The sequence below is a fragment of the Tenrec ecaudatus genome, chromosome 8 (genome assembly GCF_050624435.1).
Source record: "Tenrec ecaudatus isolate mTenEca1 chromosome 8, mTenEca1.hap1, whole genome shotgun sequence".
Taxonomy (NCBI): Eukaryota; Metazoa; Chordata; class Mammalia; order Afrosoricida; family Tenrecidae; genus Tenrec; species Tenrec ecaudatus.
Window position 1 is genome coordinate 98,100,122 of NC_134537.1, and position 25,294 is coordinate 98,125,415.

At 40.0% G+C, this 25,294-nt stretch overlaps 1 protein-coding gene across 1 annotated transcript in view; it reads left to right on the forward strand.

Moving 5' to 3' along the window:
* ZMAT4 (zinc finger matrin-type 4) overlaps positions 1–25,294 on the forward strand; it is a 501,960-nt gene that overhangs the window by 437,121 nt on the left and 39,545 nt on the right. The window contains exon 6 of the mRNA XM_075555744.1: positions 7,847–7,943. Coding sequence (XP_075411859.1) covers positions 7,847–7,943 — 97 coding nt within the window. The remainder of the gene's footprint in view (positions 1–7,846; positions 7,944–25,294) is intronic.

Below are 25,294 nucleotides of genomic sequence, written 5' to 3' on the forward strand. Positions count from 1 at the left end.
GGCTCATGGGTCCCTTAGAATTTTCTATCTAAACGATTGTACCTTTTATAAATAAAGACAATTTTTCTTCTTCATCTAAAATAAGTATACTTTAATTTATTTTTATTGTCTGCTTGTGCTGCCTGCAAACCAATGATGAATAGAAATGGTGGGCACATATGTCCCAAACATTTTCCTGATCATAGAGAAAAATGTCATATTCTGTCCATAATGCCTATTAGGCCCATGGAGACCAGGGGCCAAGGGACTACCTGGTGGAGAGACTGAACACCAGAGAGACTTGGCTGTTGGCTATGGAGTAGTGCTGCTGTGGGCCACTGATTATTTCCTGACTGTTTAGTGATCGTGAATTGTGGCAACCTGTTAACTTCCCTAATAAGCCCTTATAAATGTGAGGGTTTTTTTTCTGTGAGTTCTGTATGGCCATTGAAACTGAATTCCCAAACCTAGAAAATAACTGTGGGAGGAATGGTTGGTGTCACAATAGGGTAATAAAAGGATGGGTGAAGAAAGCTGATGTTTCCCGGCTATCAAAAGATATAGAGTTGGGGCCCTTGTAGGCTGGAAGATAAACAAGCAGCCATCTAACTGAGAAACAACAAAGCCCACATGGAAGAAGCATACCACCTTGTGAGGTCACAAGGTATCAAAGGGATCAGCTATCAGGCATCAAAGACCAAAAAGAAAAAAATTGTGAATGAGGGGGAGTGCAGAGTGAGGATCTAGGGCCCATCTGTGGGTAATTGGACATTCCCTTGCAGAAGGACCATGGGGAGGAGACAAGCCAGCCAGGGTGCAGTGTAGTAATGACAAAACATACAATTTCTTCTAGTTCTTGAATGCTTCCTCCCCTCCCACTATAATGATCCCAATTCTACCTTACAAATCTGGCTGTACCGGAGGATGAACACTGGTACAGATAGGAACTGGAAGCACAGGGAATCCAGGACAGATGAGCCCCTCAGGACCAGTGGTAAGAGTGATGATACCAGGAGGGTGGAGGGAAGGTGAGGGAGAAAGGGGGAATGTATTACAGGGATCTACATATAACCTCCTCCCTGGGGGACGGACAGTGGAGAAGTGGGTGAAGGGAGACATTGGACAGTGTAAGATATGACAAAATAATAATAATTTATAAATTATCAAAGGTTCATGGGGGAGTGGGGAGCAGAGAGGGAGAGGGAAAATGAGGAGCTGATACCAAGGGCTCAAGTAGAAAGCAAATGTTTTGAGAATGATGAGCGAAACAAATGTACAAAAGTGTTTGACACAGTGGATGGATGGATGGATTGTGATAAGAGTTGTGTGAGCCTGCAATAAAATGATTAAAAAAGAAAAGGATGGGTGGGGTGTACATGACCTCTGCCTTGGGGTAATCTGCCTCGGGCGCACATGGAGTTGGAGTGTCCTTCTCCCTTATGTTCAGCTATAGCCCCCTCCTGGTTACTCAAAGAACGCAGGCTATTATTCATTGTTTTATTGTTTAATATAGGATTAACTCTAATGTTTCCATCTATACTTTTTTTACTTAATTGAGAAAATTATTTTATAGTTTTTAAGAACATGTATCATGGATAGATGTTGAATTTTCCAAATGCTTCCTTCTGCATCTATTTATGTCCTTTCTTCTTTTGTCTCTTAATATGGTGAATTAATTACTGTAATTGATTTTCAAATCTTAAACCACCTTGCTTCCTGGAATAGACTCACCTAATTAAGATGGAGCCAATGTACACCTGTAAGTTAAAGTGTATTGAAACTAAGGCTCCAGTTTATACCAAATAAAACGTGCTCAAAATATCTCACTGTGATCAGGGATGGCTACAGACAAGTTCCTTCTGCAATATATTTGTCTTAGTCTCAGAGGTTTCTTTGCTCAAAACTGAGGACACTCCTTATGCCACAGGAATGGAACAAAACACAAGTCCAAGTTCAGGCACTAAAGCTTTTTTAACAAAACTCAAACGAACATCTTAAATCGTTGAAGCTTTGCCACCAGTTTATTGGAATGCCATCTCATCTAAAACAATACTTTTTTTTGATGGCTCAGCATTTTAAAGAAGATTGAGAAGACCTCAAACATGAACCACAGAGGGAAGGCTAACTAATGAATGAAGAAATTATGACCGATGTTGAGAAACTGGTTGAAGAAGGTAATACAATTTCCAACGATGAGATAATTACTGAAATTAGACTCTCACATTGGTTTGGTATTTTCATTTCTAAGCTAGTATGTTGGCCTCAGCAACCTTTGGCCTCTGTGAGTGACAGATGTGTTGTGCGAAGATCAAAAGCTGATCTTTCCATCAGTCTTTAAGATTCAAGGCAAGGAAAACAGTGTAATGAAATGAACCATATCTATCTATGAGTCTTGGATATGCCTGTGGTGATCTGCTGGGCCAGTTTAATTTATGATAACTATTTTTTATTTGTTTGCTTGTATTTTTTTTAAGCAGAGTGTTTCCAAAAGAATACTCTTGGTAGATTTTTCAGTGGACATAGGATGATCACAGTGTTTTAATAATAAGGAGATTTAACAAGTTCAAAATTTCATTGCGGAGACAGAAAATTCCACTGAAGATTTTATTTTCCTCCTTGGGACAATGCCCCTGCCTATATGTTAAGGGTAGCAAAGGTTGTCCTATGAGAATTTTGTTGAGAAACTTCACCCCATCTGCCTCACAGGCCTGCCTGATCTTGTCTCCTCCGACTTTATTATCTTGAAAATTCAGAGAACATGGCTTGAGTCCACCGCAGAAGCCAAACTGCCATTTGACGTCGTATAAATCAAGGGGCCCAGGGATCTTCGGTGAAGGGCTAGAGAGATGAAAACACTCCCTTTAAAAGTGTGTAGATTTAGATGAATGTCAGAAGATGATAGCTTTCCATTTTCTATTTTTGTTTAAATGAAAACCACGTCAAGCACTAATGTGCACCTGCCCCAAACCACAAGCAGGACAAGTCGTACGGATAATGGAAGAATGGATGCATTTGAATTATGATATTGGTGAAGAATATTTATGTTATGGACTTCTAGAAGATAAACACAAATCTTTCCTTGGGAAAAGTACAGATACAGTGTTCCCAACACGGGAGGGGGATAGACTTCATTTTTGTACATTGGATATGTTATTAGGAGGAGCTAATGTGCTCAGAAGCAGCACATAATACTTGGTAACGTAGAGAGTTCTTGAACAAAAAAGATCTTCAATGAGTAGCATTGTAACAAAGTGGCTGTAAAAGGGGCTCAGACATGACTATTGTAAGGATGGCCCAGTTCACCCAGTCCTTATGAACTGGGACAGACTGAACCGCAGACAACAACAGTCTAATTTGGTTTAATTTATTTGAATTTTCCTAGTTTTATAGGATTGAAACATTTAGTTTTGATTTTAAGCTTTTCTTTATTTTAAATATATGTCAAAATTGTACATAGTATTTATTTCTCATTTATTTGCTTATTCAGTGGAGAATATTTCTCATATCCTTTGACATGTTTTCTTGGGGAGCAGAGAGGCTCATCTTCTTAGCAGCCCAGCTCCCTCTCCACCACCAGGCCTCCTTGCAATAACATTGTTTGATGAATTTCTAATGCAATTTTCGGTCTAAATAGTTAGTTGCCTTTCAAATAAATTAGTGTAAATTAAAAAAAATAGCGAAATGACCACAGATTAATCATCTCTTAGTTTTTCCCCCTCTACTATAGATCCAATTTGCCATCTGGTGTCATTTCTTCTCATTCTAAAGGACTTTACAAGCCCACTTCGAGCATCGAGCTATAGGAAATCTATTATCTTTTGTTTACTTAAAATGTTTTGTTCCACTTTCCGATGTTTTGCTTCAATTTTGAAAGCGATTTTTGTTGGACATAAAATTCTGGATTTGCTCCTGTTTTTTCTCTCTCTTTCACTGCCTTTTGTTCCTTAAACAATGAAATATATTTCCACTAAGTCTACGTATGATGGCTGCAGATCGATGATTGTTGTTTACTCTCCTTGGACTACTCTACCTAGGTTTCTATAACAAGGGCTAAAGCCTCATTCCTTTGAATTTCCTTCGCATTTCTCAGAGAACTCTGCTGAATACCCCATCCCAAATTACTCTTCTTCCTGTTTATTTTCTTCCTTATTTCTCATTTTACTTTATTTGTAATAGTTTTGTACTTACTCCTGTTGTGTTTTTTAAAAGTTAGTTTGCTTGTTTTACACTTTCTTTCTGATTAGCTCCATTTGTCTTATTCTCACCTGTATTCCTGGGAGAATACTTGGCACCATATTAAAGGCTCGATGATGGGTCTGTGATGTTTTTGAAGCAGTAGGGACACCGAGTTTGCTAGACTTGAAAAGACACTTGAGTCCTCACGTAATCCTAAATCCTCAAAGCCATCTGTTTTCAAAACACTGTACAAGATAACAACAAAACAACCAAAGGGCTACATCTCTGGGAAGATTTTTTCGGATGTCCTGAGTTAGAAACAGTCTTCTGCTCTAATTCCCATAACATTTTACTTCAACCTGCCTCGTGGTCCTTTTTTTTCTATTTGAAATATTTTCAGTTGTACTTATAGATGTCCTTCCTCTCAAGCTGGGCAGGACTGTCAGCATTTTGCAGGAAGGGACTATTTTTCCCAAAGCTCACAGGTGTTAAGTATCGGTGAGTTGGCCCCTACGCACGCGACCGGGTACAACAGAACACAACACTGCCGACTCTTGCGCCAAACTCAGTTATTTTATACTTGTGCCCATTGGTGTAGCTACTGTGTCAATCAATGGCATCAAAGGTCTTCCTCTTTTTCGCTGACCTTCTCAAGGTCAACAGTTCAAAACCACTAGTCAGTAGCTCCAAGGGCAAAAAAATGAGGCTTTCTACTCCAATAGACAATTATAGTCTCAGAAATACCATGGTCGGTTGGGGTTGGAGGGGGGCGTACTTCTACCTTCTCTAGGGTCACTGTGAGTCAGAATCGACTTGATGGCAGTATATATTGGGGGCACTTTTTCTTCCTTACTAAGCATGATGTCCTCCTTCAGGGTCTGGTCCCTCTGACCATGTATCCAAATCAATGGATGTTAGCCCTAGTCTCAACATCCTGACTTCGAAGGAATATTATGGACTGTTTGTTTGTTCTTCTGGCAGTTCATGATATTTTCAATATTCCTTGCTAACACCATCATTCCAATGCATTGATTCTCCCAAACCCTGCGGAAACAAACTTCCAGTCTGCACAGGTTTGAGGATACTCTTAATGTGATATTTGGCTGAAAATGAATAAGGACATTAACAGTTTGGTTTGTTTGTTTAATAATCAGATTCTCTTGTTCTTTGAGAGGAAAAAAGGAGCCATGTAATGCCAAAGTAATTAGGATTTCAACTGAGCATTAATAAAGCACTAAGTTGATACCACAGGCACTGTGCTATGTGTGGGGGGGGTCTGGGAGGGGGGGGACGGCTCTGGCCCTCTCTGCCTCTGTTCTTTACACACACTGCCTTCCCAGTTTATGCTCCCTGCAGTTTGCATCGCCATAAAGTGCCAAGTGCTTCCTGCCCACGCCTCTGGCTGCAGAGCACGAGAACAATAATTGAAAGCAACAGATCAGAATATCTTTGAGATTTGTTGGTGTTCTTTAAAATGCCTGTTTTTTAAGCATAAAAAAGTAAGCCCATTGCCAAGTGGAAACCACCTCTGTTACAAGGAGACCTTTGATTCGTCTGTGGTTTGAAGAGGGCCCATGTAAATGGTAGTCACTGTTTGTTATGACAAGATGGATGGAGAACTCCGGAAGGAAGAAGGCCCGCAGCTGGTTTTCATAGGGTGATTCCATGCTTCACAGAGGAGAATGGATCAGGCCTGGAGAAGTATTCAAACAGTTATTGCTGGTTGCAGTAACTGATGGCCTCTGGGTTTGCAGACCACACTAATCTTGGAGAATCACGCACACCTGTGATGCAAAGGTGCCTAAGCACATTGTTCTTCCGGGAGCTGCAGTTCTTTAGAGACCCTGTGTTTTTTCTGATGAGTTCAACTACCAAAAAGGAATATGAATTCGTGGGACAATGTTTTGGTTTTTGGTAAGTGTACGTATACGTGGGGGTGGAGTTCACACACTTCTCCAGGCAGAGTGCCTGGGAATCTGTATCCCAGTGGTTTGCTAGTGGATGCATCTTCAGGAATATTTGAGAGCCATTGCTCCAGTGACTACGGGACCAACAGGTGTGTATTTCATCTCTGAGCTGTCAGTTTGTCCCTGCAAAATAATCGTGAGTCACTGAGATTATCTCTCGAGAAGATTTCAGATGTGTCTATGACTTTAGTATTTTTTCCTCATAATGGAACTGGCCAATCTATACGGCAGTGCCCAGTCATGCATGCAAGATAGAAGCACAGACAATTTCCTGATTGATGTTGCCAAATGTCACTAAAAACAAACAACCGCCGAATCTGTACAAACCACGTTATTTATATTTCACTTTAAGGCAGCACAGCTGTTAGGGGAGAATCTGTGAGAATGATGTCTAAAGTAGGATCATGTGCTTGAACTTTATCTCAAACTGACCAAAGTGGTGTCTTTCCTACCGTGGGATATTAGCTTTCCAGATTCCCTCTAAGTTAGGGAATCCAGTCCTGGTCATATTTCCCTCCGTGTTAATTTCCCACAATGGTAGGCCACATGATTATTTAAAACACAGCTCACTAATATCAATGATATTGATATTTATGCATTCCAATTAATTATTTATTAAATCCCAGTTTTCCTACATCCATACTTTTCACATTCCATTTTCTGAATATTAATAAATTTTGCACCTGTTTCTTCTAATTTTGCATAATCCCACATTGGAAAATAAAGACTGAATGCATTATAAATCCACCTCATTAAGGTCCACTCTGCTTTGAGGAGGCAGCTCTTCCCGTCATGTGATTTGAGTATCTTTCACCCTCAGGCGCTCACCTTCTGGAAGTCTTATCCGTCAATGTTCGGGTGCTAGTCAGAAGATGTTCACTGGCCATTGTTTCAGAACGAGGCCATCGGAACCTTCCCTAGTCTGTTTTGGTCTGGAAGCTCAGCTAGAGCTTGCTTACCTTGGGTGACTCTGCTGGTATTTGAAATATTGGTGACTTAGCTTCTAGGAACACAGTGACCCACAAGCCACTGCAGTGCAACACAGTAAGACACTGATAGATATGTGCTTCAGTTGGCTCTAGATGAATCAGTATTATAAAAGTCGAGATTTTTACTTGAATGCAAAGAGCATCTTGTTTATCTTGGAATTTCTAGTGCCTGTCCCAAAGTCAATATTCTATGACTTAAACGAATAAGGAAATGAATGAATATGTTTTCTTTTAAGCTCTCTTTTGGGAAGTTAGGCTTCGTGCAAATTAGATCGATGTGCTATTCTCCAGGGTATTTACAATTGTAATATTATGCTGGAAAAAGAACCCAAATGAATGATATTGAAAGTTGAATTTCTGATTTTCACTGAAATAGAGGGGCAATGGGATTGCATTGGGGGTAAAAATCTTTGCAGTCTCCTAAGAATCATTACAATAATGACAGCCGACTCTCCCTGTAAGCCTTGGGGGACCGGGAGTCTCTCATGCCTGTTGTTTGAGTTATGTTCAGGAACTTCTACATCAATGTAAAGATTTATGCTCTAATAATTTCAGCCATCAAGAAATGAAGCAAATGGCTTATAACATATCCATATACATCTGGGCTTTGGAAGGAGAGAGGGGTGGACCAGATGACTCCTGTGATACTCGATTCTTGAGCTATAGCAATTCTTAGAGATGCAGGTGGATGAAGGCTGGGTACCGCTGACCTGGTTTGTCTTCTGCTGTCCACAGGTCTGCGGCGCAATTACAGATGTACTATCTGCAGTGTCTCCCTAAACTCAATAGAACAGTATCATGCTCATCTGAAAGGATCGAAACATCAGACCAAGTAGGTATCAGTTATTTTGCGTGTATCAGTATCAGTTGTTTTGCAAGATGAATAAAGGCTATGCATTTTGCATATTTTACAGTAAATAGATGGAAGCTCCTCCTATTTATCTCCCAAATCCCCTTGGTTTTCATATTGCACAGGCCTCCACGGTCTCCTTGGAGCTCCTTGAAGATAGACTTTAATTTCCTTTTGTTCACACAGGTCCTCAGAAGTTTTTGTTTGGTTGTTGTTGTTTTTCCTCTCTCCTCTTTCCAGTTTTTAATGGGCAGCTCAGTATACTTTTTAAAGGTTGGGGAAGCTTTTAGACCCAAAATGTTTTAAAATAAGCAATTTTGCGCCTATTTGGAGCATGTATTAGACTCCGGTGTTGTGAAGTCAGACTCCATGAATATTTTCTATCCTTTCCATTTCTGGATGAATATTGTCAATGATAATGGAAACTTAACAAGCCCCCAGGTATATTAAGTCTTATGCATAGCTATTTCCATTTAAGTGGTACCTCATGACACACCCCTCCCACAATTCTTATTCATTGAAACTGGAAAAAAGACAAACTGGCAATCATTCCCCCTATATGTATATTCTGCATCTCATTACAACCCTCTGACATTAGCTTTGTGAACATTTGTAAAACAGCTGCTATGACTGCTAATAAAATAGGAGGAAAAACTATTCTCTGGAATAGAAAATATGAATAGGTTTAGTCTTTCCTTTTATAGAACCAGGCTAGGGAAACTACCATATAAACAATGAGATTGCTCTGTAATGCCTTCAGGTTTGCACCTGGAATTCTGAGTATAGAAACAGGAAGAACTAAACAAGGTGTCTCCCGGCAAGCTTGGAACCAAGTTAGGCGTGAAGTTTGAGAACTGCAGGGATAAGGTCCTAGGCCAATGTTCCTACGACATTGGTGCCTCGTCATTACTCATGCCTATCTGTTGTTATGAGGTCCCATGGTTCCTATTTAAAGCAGCCCATGTCTTGCAGAGGACAAATCACTGCTCAGCCTGCTTAGTTTTCACAAAATGTTCCTATATTTGAGCCCCTTGTCATAACCACTGTGTCAATCAATGTCATTGAAGACCTTCTTCATTTCCATCGACTCTTTACCAAGCAGGATATCCATTTAAAGAGTCTGATCCCTCCTGATGCCATACCTCAAGTAGATCAGAAAAAGAAAAGTCATCCTTGCTTCTAAGGAGCATTCTGGCTGTACTTCTTCTAAGACAGATGTAGTTATTCTCTGGCTGTCCCTGATATATTTAATCTTTTCCTCTAGTACCACAATCCCTAGGCATCATGCATATTAGAGCTCTCATAGACATTTTAAAACATTAAATTAATATATAAATTTTGAAATCCGACTTACAATTTCCCAGTGATATTGTGGCAGGAAATTTGCTTTGCAGAACTATCGTAAAGGTGTGGACTAAAGAGTGGCCTTGCCCAGAGGAGGTCCATTAAACCCAGTGTTAGTGGCTTAGTGGTTTCTTTCAGATGGTATTTTCTCATAAGCCAGAGTTCAATTTGCGACTTGCTTTACTCTGATCTCTTCTAGGGAACTCTTATCAATATAATTCTTTTAAAATAGTTTTCCTATCTACTATGGACAATCTAGAACAGCGGTTCTCAATCTGTGGGTCATGACCCCTTTGGGGGGGTTGAACGTCCCTTTCACAGGGGTCGCCTAAAACCTTTGGAAAACACATATTTCCAATGGTCTTAGGAACTGAAACACTGCCCCTCTATCCATCTCCAGGCAGGTCCACCCACATGCAGATACACCCACATACGAGTACCTGACGTGAAGACTGTTACCCATGCTATACCATGCTTCAAGACAAAATTTCATTTATTTTTCTTTAGAAATAAATATTTCACAATATAGAATTATATATTCTTTTGTGATTCATCACTATGCTTTAATTATGTTCAATTTGTAACAATGAAAATATACCCTGACTATCAGATATTTACATTATGATTCATAACAGTTGCAAAATGACAGTTATGAAGTAGCAACGCAAATAATTTTATAGTTGGGGTCACCACGGCATGAGGAGCTGTATTCAAGGGTCCCGGCATAAGGAAGGCTGAGAACCACTGGTCTAGACGGTTGTACTTGGGCTTCAAACCAGCTTGTTCAAGTCTGACTGCTTATGAGAATTTGGTATTTCACCCCAGATCTATTGAATCAGAATCCGAGTTTAGCAAGCTCCCCAGCTGATTCTTAAGCATGTATAAGAATTAGCTTGGGATCTTGCTCCAAATAGAGTCAGATTTAGGGTGTCACTTGACGAAGCTGTCAAAATGCAGATTCTAATTGAGTATATCTGAGGTAGATCAAAGAGTTCTGGTGGACTGTGGAATGCGTTGGGCTGCTAAGCCAAAGGTCAGAGGTTCAAACCTACCAGCCAATCACAGGAGAACAATTAGGTGACACATGCTGCTCCCATAAAGATGTACCAAGCTCAGAAACCCCTTGTGCAGGGTCACTGAGTCAGAATTGGCTGGATGGCAGTGAGTGGTTTGGGATTGGGCATACAAATTCTCAGCGGGCGGTGGAACAAAAACAAGTCAGTTGGAAGTCCCAGAGGTTACATTACTTTTGTCCATATTCATCATCTATTGAAGCAGGATTCTTTAAGATAGCTTATACAGTCTATTTAACCTGGGTCTGAAGCACAGACAGACAAAGGACAAGTAGCTGTAACAATGGATGACAATTTCATAAGAGCTATTTTTCTTTTTACTTTTAATAAATAGACAAAGGTAGAAATGATGACTTTCAGTGGCAGGAATCATCCGAATAACTAAAGGAAAGAGAGCCTCTAGCTTCAGTAAAATACCTATGTTTCTACATACCTGTGCATCAAAAGCATGGACTAAGAGAATCTTTGCGAGGCACTTTGAAGAGGAGGCTTCAAACTAGCTCATTCTGTGCCAGGAGCATTGGCGGTGGGGGGAAGGGGGCGGGCTTATAAAGCATATGGGAAAATTCCATTGTTTTTTCATTTGTGAACATTTTGAACCTCCCTGATATTTTGATCTGTTATTTTACATGAGAAAAATGAGACTGAGAAAGGTTCCATATCTTACCTGAAATCACCTTTCCACCAAATGGTAGGACCTGGACTGAGCCCATCAGGGTCTGATTTATTCCTCTCCTGTTTTATTGTACTTAAGTGATCACAGACCCCACTTGGAGTGAAGTGCCAATGGATGTCCTGCTGATGAATCCTCCCATCCCTAAATATACCACATTACCGCAGAACGGACAGTTCTACCTCAAAAGCATGTAGATACTCTCCGTTGGAAGAGATAAATGAGAAAAATGTGAACAAGATAATCGCAACAGTCTTGTCTGAAATGCCTATTTCCTCAGATGTTTATACCATTTACATATGTGTGTAACTGTGGTCAAGTTTTTTGCCTATGTGGTGATTCAAGCTGTCTATTTTTTTAGTGAGCTGTAGGCATTCTAGTCCTAAAAGTTCTTTATGTATTCAGAAGAGGAATATGTTCTGAATATAGGTATCTCTGGGTGCATATACACAACACATAAACACAGACAAACAAATCTATTGCTTTCAAGTAAATTCGGACTCGCAGTGACCCTAAAAGACAGGGTAGAACTGCCTCCGAGGGTTTTCAAAGCGGTAATCTTTGAAGAAGGAACATGCTGCTTTGCCTTTTTCCTGTGCTGGCTAGGAGTCAGCTGTTAGGTTTGAACCACTGGCTTTCTGCTGAAAACTGAGATCTTAACTACTGTACCTCCCTAGCAGGGATCCTTAAGGATATAACCCACTCACTGTCATCAAGTCAACTCTAGCCTATAGTTTACCTATGGGAGGGAATACTCTTATTTCCTAAGTTTTGATGCTGTATGTAGGCTTCTAATTAAAAATAATGTTAACAGTTTGATCGATATGTAATTCACATAGCATCTAGTGCAATAGCGTAAACATGTTAAAAAAGTTATGCAATCATTAGTTCAATCCATTTGAGTATATTTCTAGTTTTGAATTTAGTCTAGTTTGTCAATGTGTTCCTTTAAAGTTATGGATCTTGTGTGATATTGGATTACTCTTTGTCCCAAGGTGTTTAAGAAAATGCTCTTATGCTATGAACTAGAAATGATATATTTTTTCCTCTCAAATATAGATCTTTTATTCTTTGAGTCTAAATTTTATTTATAATGTGAAGAAGAGGTTCAGATTCATTTTCCCCTATAAAGATATACAATTGAGTTAAATCACTTACTAATTGAGTTAAATCACTGCAGAATTTCACAATGTTGTATCTTTTAATCCATTATTCTGTGGTATCCCAGAATTTATATTTTCTTTCTTAAAAATATTTTCAGCCAGTGATGTTTAATTCCTTTCTTCTCCATGTGTCTGTGTGTGTGTATTATAGTTAATTATAGTTCTGACTCATAATAACCTTATAAAGGTTTCCCAAGGCTGTAATCAGTGCTTCTCCAAAGGAGCGATACAGCCCTTCTAAGGAGTGTGGGAATGATCCCGGGGCATTACAAAAGCAAATACCTATACTTCATCCTAAATTATGAGTTAGAGTACAAAAATTTTTAATTACCAACGGAGTACTGAGTAATTTTTTTCTGAAAAGGGGCCAGTATGCCCAATAAGTGTGAGAACTTACATGTCATTATGGGAGCTGAAAGTCTCACCTATCTCCCATGGAGTAGCTGGTGGGTTTGAACTGCTGACCTTGCAGTTTACAGTCCAACGTTTACCCTTTTAGTACCTCCAATTATTATGAATTACCTCTCATTGTCGTTATTAATACTTCCTTAAAATTCAGTCTGTCTTCAGGGTTTCCTTGTCTCATTCTTGATTTCAACATCATTCATAGTCCTAAAATGCTTATCTATAAAATTTGAGTTCAGCCTCAAAATTTTTCTCAAAATGTATCCCTATATATCTGTTACAAATTTATTGGGAGCAACACAATATGAAACCTGTTCAATTGTTCTACAAGTATTGCTCCAGTCATATTTTTATAAGTAACTATTAACTTTTTTTAGGTAATTTAAATCACTACTCCAGTAAAATCATTGACTATGATGGCTATGACAATATGTAAATAAAGTTGATGATGATAGTGATCTTATCATTGATAACTTTATTAAATTTGTATATAGCAATGCATTTAAATACTTTGGAATTATTATCATATGTAATATTCATAGCATACCTACAGTTGACCAGATCTCTACTTTATAAATGAGAAAATTGAAATCTTAGATTAGTTAAGTGACTTGTCCAAGGCCCAAGATATGAGTTTTTGGCAGATCCAACACCCAAAGACTATCTGCTCGTAATGCTATTAGTTAAATGAGGAATATACATATGACTAGTCTGTTTGTCTGTGCTAGTAGTAACACAGAATCTCTTTTTGCTAATGCCATAAACAGTATAATGACACTCAAAGTTTTCTCCATTGTTAAACAGCAAGAGAAACATTAAGTATCTAATGAGATTAAAGGTTTAGAAATGCAAATAGTCAGACTGATACAGAAAGCAATTGCCATTAGTAGGTTTTTCAGGGTTCCCAAGGGATCTAGTCTGTCAATTTGTATAAATGATTAAAATGAAATTTAAGGCACATGAATCTATATCATAGATTAATGAACAATTTCTCTTTGATGTACTTGAATCTGAGCTTGGGGAACTCTCCAGACCTTGGGATGCTATATTACTCAGAAATAAAGGGCATACATTGTCATTACTTACTTGAATATTTCAGTTGGTTGACAATGAGGCACAAGCGTCTAAGAGGATAAATCTGACTGACCAAAAATGAGTAATTTCCAATTTTGCTGGTTCCTTTGAGAAGCTATAAGCAATGATACTCATTGCTTTTTCTGATGTTTTTCCCAACTGGGAGCTCTTCAGACAAAGGTCTTATATTATTCATTCTGCATGTATATTCAGTTATTTGCAAAGTGAGTGGTTGTACAGCCTAATTTTCAGGTCTGGCATAAATGTGCTTTTAAATGCCTTGGAATTTGATTCAAGCATTCTGGAGAAGAGTGATTCGACAGAGGGGTGCAGGGTGGTAAATGGCTTTGAAAGGTAGGCCGTCCGTGGAGAGCCTCTCAGTGCTCACTAACAAAAACAGTTGAAAAGTCAGAGGATGTACTTTCTTTGAAAATAGGAAACAGGCACAGATGAATGTGGGAACTTCCTCAAATGGTAAAAATAAATAAATAAACAAACAAGTAAACAAATTAAAATTTTTATCTGTAATGTTCAATGTCCTGTTGGCATTAACCTAGAGTGAAAATATGCGTGGGTTTGGAACTTTGGAATTGTACTATATTTTGGGTTTCTTTTTGCATTCCTGCTATAAAAAATTCTTCTCTGAGAGGTATAAAACATCAATGTAATATTCTAAGGCAAATAGGGCATATGAGCATTTTTGAAAAAGAACAGTCCAGACCCTGTAGAGTAAATTTATGTTTTTCTCCTCAACTGATAGTCAATCCTCTAGAGGCTGCTTGGATAGGCTAAAAATAATCAAGTAAAATCTGGAACACAAGTTCGTACTTGCCCAGTTTCATGGTTCTGGCTGTGCAAACTGTATCTCAGAGCAATGAGTGTTACCAAGACTTGTAACTGAAGTGAATTCTAGGCACTAGCACACAGGGGCCTGCACACAGAACAGGGCTTGCAAGTCTCTGTCCACCCTAAGGCTTAGAACACAGCCCTCTCTTCTCTTCAGTAAGACCTTCAGTAAAATAGAATTGAACTTCTTCAATAGAAGAGACATTATCCTGTAGGGAGAAGAAATTCAAAAATGCTCAGAAAAATTATATATATATACACACACACACACAGAGGCAATTTTAACAGCTCAATTTTTTTTCTTAGCCTCGATCTTGTGATTTTTCTATATATGCCATACCTAGTGATACATTATAATTACAGTATGTGAATAGATTATGCCTTTTACAGGCTTGAAAGAGACTAAATGGGGAGCACTTTCTTTCATATTACTTCTGGAATTCATGATGACAAGTAACATTCCTTAGTGCGCTCATTTCCCTCCCCCACTCTCTTCCACGGAGGCGCGTGTCATCATTTTGTCTTGCTTGCAATTTACAAGAGTCGTGGCTGTCCCCCGAGTCGTTCTGCGCTGATCCTTTCATAGCTCAGGTCTGATTGTGGGCACCCTTGAGTAGTCTCTGCCTTCCTTGTGAGGCTACGTCAGGTAGCCATCTGGTGTCAGTCACTCTGAGTTCAAAGCCTTCCTTGATGTGGCTCCAATCAGTTCATCTGCATCCAAACAGAAAAAAAGCCCTAAGGAGGAGGAGTGAGCCAAAGAAGCCCTCTTGGAAAGTAGGTGACCAGACTCCCACTGTCCGCAGTGCCTCTTCTAACTTGCCGACGATTAAAAAAAATTGATTGTTTTTCAATCTGCCTCATCTGTGTATAAGACAACGCGCAGATGTCAATTGTACATTCAGTGGAGTTGGTACTTGTATATGCCACGGAACCACCAGCCCCCAGAGATGTACAGCATGGTCACAGCCACCTGAAGTTTGCATGGATCTCTATTGTCAATTCCTTCCACCAGAGCCAAACACTTTCCAGTTTGGACATGGAATCGTTTGGCCTGCTTTAGAACTTAATGGGCCAACACAGGGTGTTTTCGTTTCTGTCCAGCTTTTTTCACACAACGTGCCTTTGAGATTTATACCCTCTGCTACAATACCAATAGCTCTTCCCTCTCTGTGTTGTTTTGAGCAAATTACATCCCACTTCTGAGCTCCAGTGTCCTTTGAAACATGATGATTCAGATTCTGAGGTAGTCAATGCCCCTGTCAATTATAACATTGTCTACTTTTACGGGTTCAAGAAATCACTTTTCTTACTTCCTCCTCTTTCTCTTTCTCCCTTTTCTTTGTGTCTTAGCTATCACGAGGTTGCCCATATCACCTTTTATTTTCAGTATTTACTTCTCAAATGCTGGCAGGCCAGAGCTATCCAAGTCACTTAAAAGTTAGGTCCAGTACAAGAAAAGGAGGGAGGGTGAGATAGAAAAGGGGAACCACTTACAAGGATCTGCATATAACCTCCTCCTTGGGGGGAAGGACAACGGAAAAGTGGGTGAAAGAAGGAGACATCGGACAGTGTAAAATATGACAAAATACTATTAATTTATGAATTATTAAGGTCTCATGAGGGAGTGGGGAGTGGGAAGGGAGGGAGAAAATGAGGAGCTGATATCAAGGGCTCAAGTAGAAAGCAAATATTTTGAGAATGACGATGTCAACAAATGTACAAATGTGCTTGACACTATGGATGGATGGACGGATTGTGATAAGAATTGTACGAGCCCCCAATAAAATGATTTTAAAAAGAAAAGAATAGGCCTCCCAGAAGCCTATTTGTTGTATTCTTAAACAAAGGGCAAGGGAACTTTTCAAAGGGCTCTGACTTTTGGGACAAAGAATAAAGCTGGCTGTATAGAAAGATAGTGGAGAACACAACTTGTTCTAACTTTATTCCGTGCTGTGGCTGAAGAGCACAAACTCTCATGGCTTGTCAGACAAAGAGGTAGGTAAGGAAGAGTCATGACGGTTGTAAAGCAGACCCCAGATGCTGACCTTGATATTCATCTTATATTTTCTATGTGCTGCAACCATTCTTATGCATCCCAGCAGAGTTCATTAGAAATTAGCATACATTCATTTAGGAATCTTTAGCTGCCAGTTGACATATAATTCATGTGCCATATAATCCAATGGCTTTAATATATTTAAAAGAGTTGTACAATTATCACCACAATCAATGTTAGAACATTTTCTTCCTTCTTGTACCCATTATTATTAACTCCCCATTACCTCCAACCTCCTTACAATAGTCATAAGGATTGTTAATCTAGTTACTCTCTCTATAAACTTACCTTTTCTAGATTGCACATAAAGAAAAGCATACAGAAAGGCTAACAATGCCAATAAAATAAAACAGAAAAAACCCTCAATCCAAGAGAAAGCTGAAGATAACAGAGACTAGAACAGATCAAAAATGGGTAAAAGGGAATACAAATGATAATATGTTAGGTTATACGTGGGCTGCTGTTATTAAGGTCATTAGTTCAAAACCACCAAATGCTCCACTATCTGCTCCTGGAAATAGTAACAGTCTCCAAATCCCATAGGGGCTATCCTACCCAGTCCAAAGGATTACTGTAAATTAGAATCAGCACAATGGCAATTTCATTAACCTAATTCCAGTGCACTCAGCCCGAGGGTAACACCGTTCACATCTCTCATCAGTATTCTGAGGGACTCCAATGGACGCTTGATCCACGTGGGGCCTCTGCAAGTGGGTTTGTCACCCAGAGCCTTCTGAAAACCAGGGGCTCAGAATTTAAATTTTAGTACCATTTCCTTCTGTGACCTTGGATTTTATTATTTACAATGCTTAGATCAAAAAGGGTGGTGTGCTTTTGACATGTGCACTTGGCTGACACATCAATGAGGTGGGTGCTTGTTTGAAGACAAGCCTTTAAGACCGCAGGTGATATTCACTGAATAGCTGCGCACCATCTGACGTCTTCACCATATGTAGTTATGTCATCCATATTTGCACTGAACACTTCATCAGGACAAACAGGGCCACATCATAAGAATTAATTTTCTTGGACTAGGGTTTAACATTGAGTGCAAGCTCAAAATCCACCTGCGTATCGAAAATTTATATGTATATACCCCTGGTCTACTTTAGGGGCAACATTATAAGCTTGTTGGGATATAATTTAAGTAGCCCCCATGAAATATTTGGTGATGTTTATAATCATATCCTTAATATACCAATTGTTATAAAATTCAAAGGACAATAGACAAAAGGAATATATATATACATATATGAAAGCTTTCCAGACTAAATATGGGGCATTCACTTAGGTTAAAAGCTTAAGTAATTAAATGTTGTTAAGAAAAGAATGAAGGTTAGAAACAAGGTCAAAATTTCCATAGTTCTCACTTACTACAGCAAAATTATATCTTCAGGGCTAAGACATACCACGAAAAGCAAAAGAAGTTCGGGAATAGAATGCATCTGGTAGTCTTGCATTGCTAATTATATGGAAACTCTAAAGCAAAATATTTGAACCAGTGTCTATTGACTTCCAAATCCACACACTTGGGATTGGAGTCATCTGCTTCTTCTCATACCAGGCTGTTCCAGCTCTAAGTACAAAGGAGTATTTAATGTCCTATAATCTGTAACAGGTGGATTTCAAGTAAAGTCCAGTTCCCTTAGTGGGGCTTCCAAATCAGCCATTGATTTTAATTCAATGTAACCTAAGTAGAATATTGAGTTTGGCTTGTCTAACCTCTTAAATGTTAGCTTGGAACACAGTATGTCAGATAATTGAATACACAGCAGACCTGGGTTCATCGAGTTAGGTTTTGTTGTGGAAGTAGGGAAGGGGAGGAAATAGTGAAGGGATGCAATGACACTTTTCTTCAAATACTGACTCTAGGTCTACATCACTGCTTTTGCAGTAGAATAAAGGATTGTGTGGCTGATATTTCCTTATTGTGCTTGGTTGTTATTGAAGACGGAGAGTGAACCAGTTCAATCCCACAACAAAAGTTGATGTCTGGTGCTACTATATATGCTGCTATATATCGTGTTAAATTGGGCCCTGGAGAAAATACAGTTAATTATCAAGTAATTATAGCTCTCAAAACAGGGCTTGCTCAGGTGCAGAAGTACAAAACATCATCAAGTCATTATAGCTGAACTCAAACATAGAATTTGATAAGGAATTCAAAAGAAGTAACTATTTTATTTGTTTGGGAACCCATCAATCGTTGGAAGGATTTTCTCAAAAGTCAAAATCAAAAGCCCTGTCTCCAAGTATGTACCTAACACATTAGTGTTAATCACTAATATTTAAGTTATAACTTAGTGATAGCAATGCTGAACAGTTGTGTGTTTTCTATTATAAATTAACATTACCGTGCTGGTTGTATGTTGTGATAAGAATACATATGCAGATGCCACGGGACTCTGGACCTCAGTCAGAACTTGCTTTGTATAAGCATAATTGTAGTCCTACATAGCTGCCACCCACAATAGGCTTTGGCAGCAAACTGGAAATGTGGTTTTGTTTTCTTTTGTTTTGATTCTCCTGCTTTAAGGGTCCCACAAAAGGCTCTGTCCGTTTCAGGCTGAGCAGTCAAAGACAAGTCAAAAATCTATAAAAGTAGCTTTCAGAAACGGTGGTGATATTTCAAGCTCTGAGACACAATTAGTTCAAAGTCCTACCCACAGCCTCTGGGGCTCTTCTACTCTCCAGAGATATTTGTGTCTGTTCTCGTCTTTATTCAAGTGCCATTCTTTCTAAAGACACCTAACAGGATATAACATGTGCACTTTGCGCTTTTTGATCTCTAAAACCATCATCACTGAACTTGCTTCTGCTCCAACACAAAGATCTTCTAATAACCTTACCTAGATGAGTGGCAGACCTCGGGTTCTATTTCCTTGATAATGGATAAAGTTCTAAAAATGTTTCCTACCATTTTTTGCCAGTGCTTAATAAGATAAACTCGCTACATAGCTCAGATTCTCATGGACAGACGCCTTACTAAATTGAAATCTAGTTGTCCTTGAGTATCTTTATCAAAAAGGATATTTTATGTCTCTGTTACAGATGGGTGTTACAAGGTTTCTCATTTTAAATACAGTTTCAGGACAGCATAATTCCTACTCAGGGCAACTGAATTTAGAGAGCTTCAGCTTTTTCAATAGCCTCCACACTTGACAGGTTCAGAAGCAAACCACATGGATTTCCATTTTTTTAATTTGGAAACTCTCGGCTATCCTTTTGTTATCCCATATCATATAAAGTCTTGAAGGTAATAGGTGCATCTGTGTTAGTCTGGGTACTTTAGAGAAACAAATCCACAGAAATTCATGTATAAGAGAGAGTTTTATATAAAGGGTAAGTGTGCATCAAGAAAACATCCCAATCTAGTGCTGCCCAAACCCGCAAGTCCAACATTAACCCATATGTCCAACATTAATCTACAAAGTCCTCCTCCATCTCACAAAACACACACTATGATGCCGACTGCAGGAGGAAAGCCAAATCAGTGAACATGTAAGCATCTCAGCGCTGGCAGGGGTCTCCACACGGCTACTCCAGCACCCAGGGCTACATTGGGGTAGGTCCATGTGACTTCTCCTTGGGGGTGTCTTGCTGGAAGTGAGCCTTGCCAGCTGAAGAAGGGAACTGGCTAAGGCAGCTACACCCTGGTCCGACCATCACAAAGCAAGAAAGGCGAGGTTCACTAGAAAGGCGAGGCTCACTGAGCCATTTATCTCCCCACCCTTCAACTAACCCCTACGTGTGTTTATCGGCTAGGTTGGCATAATAAACTCACTCAGCATCCTAAGGAAAACTGTAACCTGAGAAGATTCTCACAGTCGGGATCTCTGATGGCTGCTCTCTGCTCCTTTCTTCTCCAGATGATGGAGAGAGAGGGGCTTCACTCACCCAACGTGGCACGAAAACATCAGTGTGAGGAAAGCACTTACTGATGCTCTTCAGTGTGGATGTGCATGCGAGAGGTTCTAAGCATGTCTGCCGAGGGACAATTAGCTCTGGTAAAGTTGGTTCAACTCAAGGAGACCTTGTGAGCAACAGAACTAACCACTTTCCTGTTCGAGTCCATCATTGCAGCTGTTTTGAATTTTTATCTTACAAACTCACTGCTAGTGAGATGATGGCGACTCACAGAGAGCCTATAGGACAGGGAAAAATTGCCCTTGGGAGTTTCTACACTGTATCTCTTTATTGGAGTAGAAAGCTGCGTCTGTCTTCCAAGGACTGGCTGCTGATTTAAACAGCTGCCTTTGTAGTTAGCAGCCCAATGAGGAACCACTACGTCACCAAGGACCCCTTGCTTTCTCTCTATTTCACAACAGGATGGTTTCCACCTGTTATGGACCACTCCTGGCAATACATCCGATGACCTGCAATTCCTAAAGTCTTCATTGACTGATCTTTAGAAGTGGATCTTGAGGCTTTTATCCCTAAACTGTCTTAGTTCAGAAGCACCCCTGAAACCTGGCCCTCAGGGATGATTGTGCTGGTCCTGAAATGCCACTGGCATAAGTTCCATTACCAAACAGAAACACACATACCGCTACTTTCTGGCAACATGATAGATGCGTAATGGAAGAAGTAATTAGTCAATCTTCTGAAGTTTTTAAGTGATATGTGTTTTAGCAACTTTAGAAAGTTCATTTCTGTGGACAAAATTGCATTCCTCACCATCTGGATATTTGAGTATCTATATGCCACAGTGAATGCATGCGAACATACCCACTGACAGGACTGAAAGTTTGGTCTAACAGACTAAGTGGCCGCTATGGGATGAATTGCTTGGAGAATGGCAAATAAATTGCATTTTCCATCTTGAAGGCACTCACATCATAGTTAAAAGACCCAAACACTAGAGCTTTCTGGTTCCAGAGGGAGACACTCTTGCTGCTTTGGTCCATTGAAATTGCAGGAGGAAGTCCAAAGGGTTTCTTACAGAGATGAGGTTTGGTGAACACTTGAATAGTTTTCAGGGACGTGGAGCTGGTGACAGTGAGTGCCAAGTTGTATCTATTGTGCCTTCAAACACCTTGTCATCACCAGGCATCTAAGCTCATGAAGCAGCCTGAGAGATGAGTAGAAAAGGGGGGGAAAGAAAAATGCTCAGGATCAAGGGGGAGATCACATATAAACTCGATATGAAAATGAAAGCAGGGCTGCTGTTTTGTTTTAAGGGCAAGGGCTTATTTTGAGTTTTAAGGCCTTAAATTCAACACTCACTGTCAGTGAGTTGATTCTGACTCATAGTGACCATCTAGGACAGGGTAGAAGTTCACCTGTGGATTTCCGAGATAGAAACCACCACAGAACAGTGGTGGTTTCAAACTGCTGACCTTGAGGTTCGCAGCCCACCACATCAGCACTACGCCACCAGGTTTTAGCCAAAGGATATTTAAACTTGCTTCAATCGTAAATCCATATTTTCTGCTGCTGCTGTGAAAAGTTCTCATTACTTAGATATGGTGATTCAAATCTTGTAGAACTTGATAAGATATTTCACTGCTATTAAGTGAGGGAAGAACCGGGCATGTAAATTACATTGTGAATAAATTGCATTTGTGACCAAAGAATGATGATTACAAAAGTTATCTGTCCAACTTCTGTTCAAAATCATTCTAATTATTCCTCCTCTTTCGTGCTTACAGAGCTTTCTGTAGCGTGTGGCTCAGGGAATTGCTAGTTGACGATTAGCTCCAATAGGATAAAGTACAGATAAAAGAGCAAGGCTGATAAGTCAGATTTTCATTAAAAAATACTTTATTGTACTGAAACATTTTAAAACTACCCATGCAGGTAATTTTTCCTGTTAACCTTGAAAGTAGGATTATTTCTGCATCTTTTGATTAGCATATCTTATCCTGTGCCCACAATGGATACTCAACAATTCATATTCTTTCTTTTCCCAACTGTTTAATTAGGGTGGAAGCCAACACAGGATTTGAATGACTAAAGTCAATGAATATCATGAATATTATTCCGAATTGTTTTGTGCTAATTGTCAGTAATTTCTCATTCCCATGAGAGCATGTGGCAGGCTGTATCACTTGGAGTGGCTTATGAGACAGTTTCAGGAAACTGCTTTCTTCTCTCAAAGAAAGACATTCAAAGTATCACTCTACCTACACACCTGCTAGCTTATTACAACCCCCCCCCTCCAAAAAAGACCCACCACCACCAACAAAAAAAGGAAACCAAGTCTACTTCCTCATACACAATTCAGGGAAATGGCGTACTGAAATATGTAAATTAAAAATATATATCAGAGTCTCAGAGAATATTAGTATATCAGAGAAATGTACCTTACAGAAGACAGAGGGGAAAATAGAAAGGGTGTTATTTTGTAGGAGAAGAAAGATGGCAGGAAGAGGAAGCCAGGAATGGCAATGACAAACTTGTCCTGCTTGAAAAGAAAGAAGCCACTTCAATACGCTCTGGTCCTACCACAGAGGAGTCCTTGCTTCAGTGGGTTAAAAGCCCTCGGTCACAGGATCCTATTTTCAGGCTCCTTGACCTTCATGGTTGCTCCCATTGCGCTTTGGCTTGCTCTTCTCACTCGGCTTTCATACTTCAAAGATCACAAATGCTTTGTAACAAGTGCACATGTGCTTGCATGCGAGGGACCCTTTTTTTCCTGTCAGAGCATGGACAGGAAATGATCATCTTCATTACCCAGAGCAGCCAGAGAACGGCTAGCATGAACAAGTGGAGTAAACCTTGATGGGGTTTTTCCACAATATTTCTGAAGCCTCCTCATAAAGCAAGAAGTGGTGTTAACAAACCCAGGGACAAGGGAAAAACATGGGACCCCAAATGGTAGAGAAGTGGGAGTGGCAGGCCTGGTGGGAAATGATCAAGGGTAAGGTTGCTTAGAGAAGAGGTATACTCTAGCCCAGGTGGCGATGAAGCATGGTAGTAGGGCAGGAGGAAAGTCAAGGGAGATGTAGGAAAGAGCTAGGAGTCAAAGGGCATTCATGGAGGTCTAGACAAAGACATGTACATGCAAATATATATAGGAGGATGGGGAAATAGATCTATGTGTCTATATTTATAGGTCAAGTATTAAGGTGGTGGAAGGACCTTGGGCCTCTACTCAAACACTCCCTCAATGCATGAATACCTTCTTTTATTAAATTGGAACTCTATGATGCTCACTCTCCCGACACAACGGCTGGAGCCAAAGTGTGTGAACAAGTAAATGTGGTGAAGAAAGCTGATGGTGCCTGGCTATCAAAAGAGATAGTGACTGGGGTCTTAAAGGCTTGAAGATAAACAAGCGGCCATCTAGCTCAGAAGCAACAAAGTCCACATGGAAGAACACACCAGCCTGAGTGAGCGAGTGGTCCCAAAGGGATCAGTTACCAGGCATCAAAGAACAAAAAATCATATCATTGACTGCACACCTCCATGATAGGATCGCTGAAGACAAATGGGTGCATAAGCAAATGTGGTGAAGAAAGCTGATGGTGCCCGGCTATCAAAAGAGATAGTGTCTGGGGTCTTAAAGGCTTGAAGGTGAACAAGCGGCCATCTAGCTCAGAAGCAAATAAGCCCACATGGAAGAAGCACACTGGCCAGTGCGATCACGAGGTGCCCAAGGGACCAGGTATAAGGCATCATGCAAAAAAAAAAAAAGATATAAGTGTGTGTTTGTATGTGTATATGTATATATGTATGTATATATATGTATATATATCATATTAAATGAAGGGGGAAGTGCAGAGTGGAGACCCAAGGCCCAAGTGTTGACCAATGGAGATCCCCTCATAGAGGGGTTTAGGAGAGGAGATGGGTTAATTAGGGAGTGAGGTAGTATCGATGAAGAATACAGCTTTCCCCCGGATCCTGGTTGCTTCCTCCCCCCAACTACCATGATCCGAATTCTACCTTGCAGGGCTGGATAGGACAGAGGCTGTACACTGGTGCATATGAGGGTTGGAGGTACAGGGAACCCAGGGTGGATGATACCTTCAGGACCAAGGGTGTGAGGGACGATGCTGGGATAGTGGAGGGTGAGTGTGTTGGAAAGGGGGAAATGATTACAAGGATCCACATGTGACCTCTTCCCTGGGAGAGGGACAGCAGAGAAGGGGGGAAGGGAGACTCCGGATAGGGCAAGATATGACAAAACAACGATGTATAAATTACCAAGGGCATATGAGGGAGGGGGGAATGGGGACGGAGGAGGGGAAAAAAAAGAGGACCTGATGCAAGGGGCTTAAGTGGAGAGCAAATGCCTTGAGAATGATTGGGGCAGGGAATGTATGGATGTGCTTTATACAATTGATGTATGTATATGTATGGATTGTGGTAAGAGTTGTATGAGTCCCTAATAAAATGTAAAAGAAGAAAAGAGAAAAAAATGATTAGGGCAAAGACTGTACAGATGTGCTTTATACAATTGATGTATGTATATATATGAATGGTGAAAAGAATTGTATGAGCCCCAATAAATTGTTAAAATTAAAAAAAAAAAAAGCAAGTTCTGGGGTCTCATGTGATGAGAAAGTGGAGACTCTGCTCGGTTACTTGGAGAAAGCTCATAACTGCACTCTCAGGAGACAGACCGTGGGAAGCAGGGGTTTGGTCTAAAAGGAACAGGCATGCGCCATTCTCTCTAAGAAGGCCTGCTGCGAGGTTCCGGTCCCCCGATCCATCCCAGTTTCTTGTTGTTTTTCAGAGTCAAGCAAGAAGTA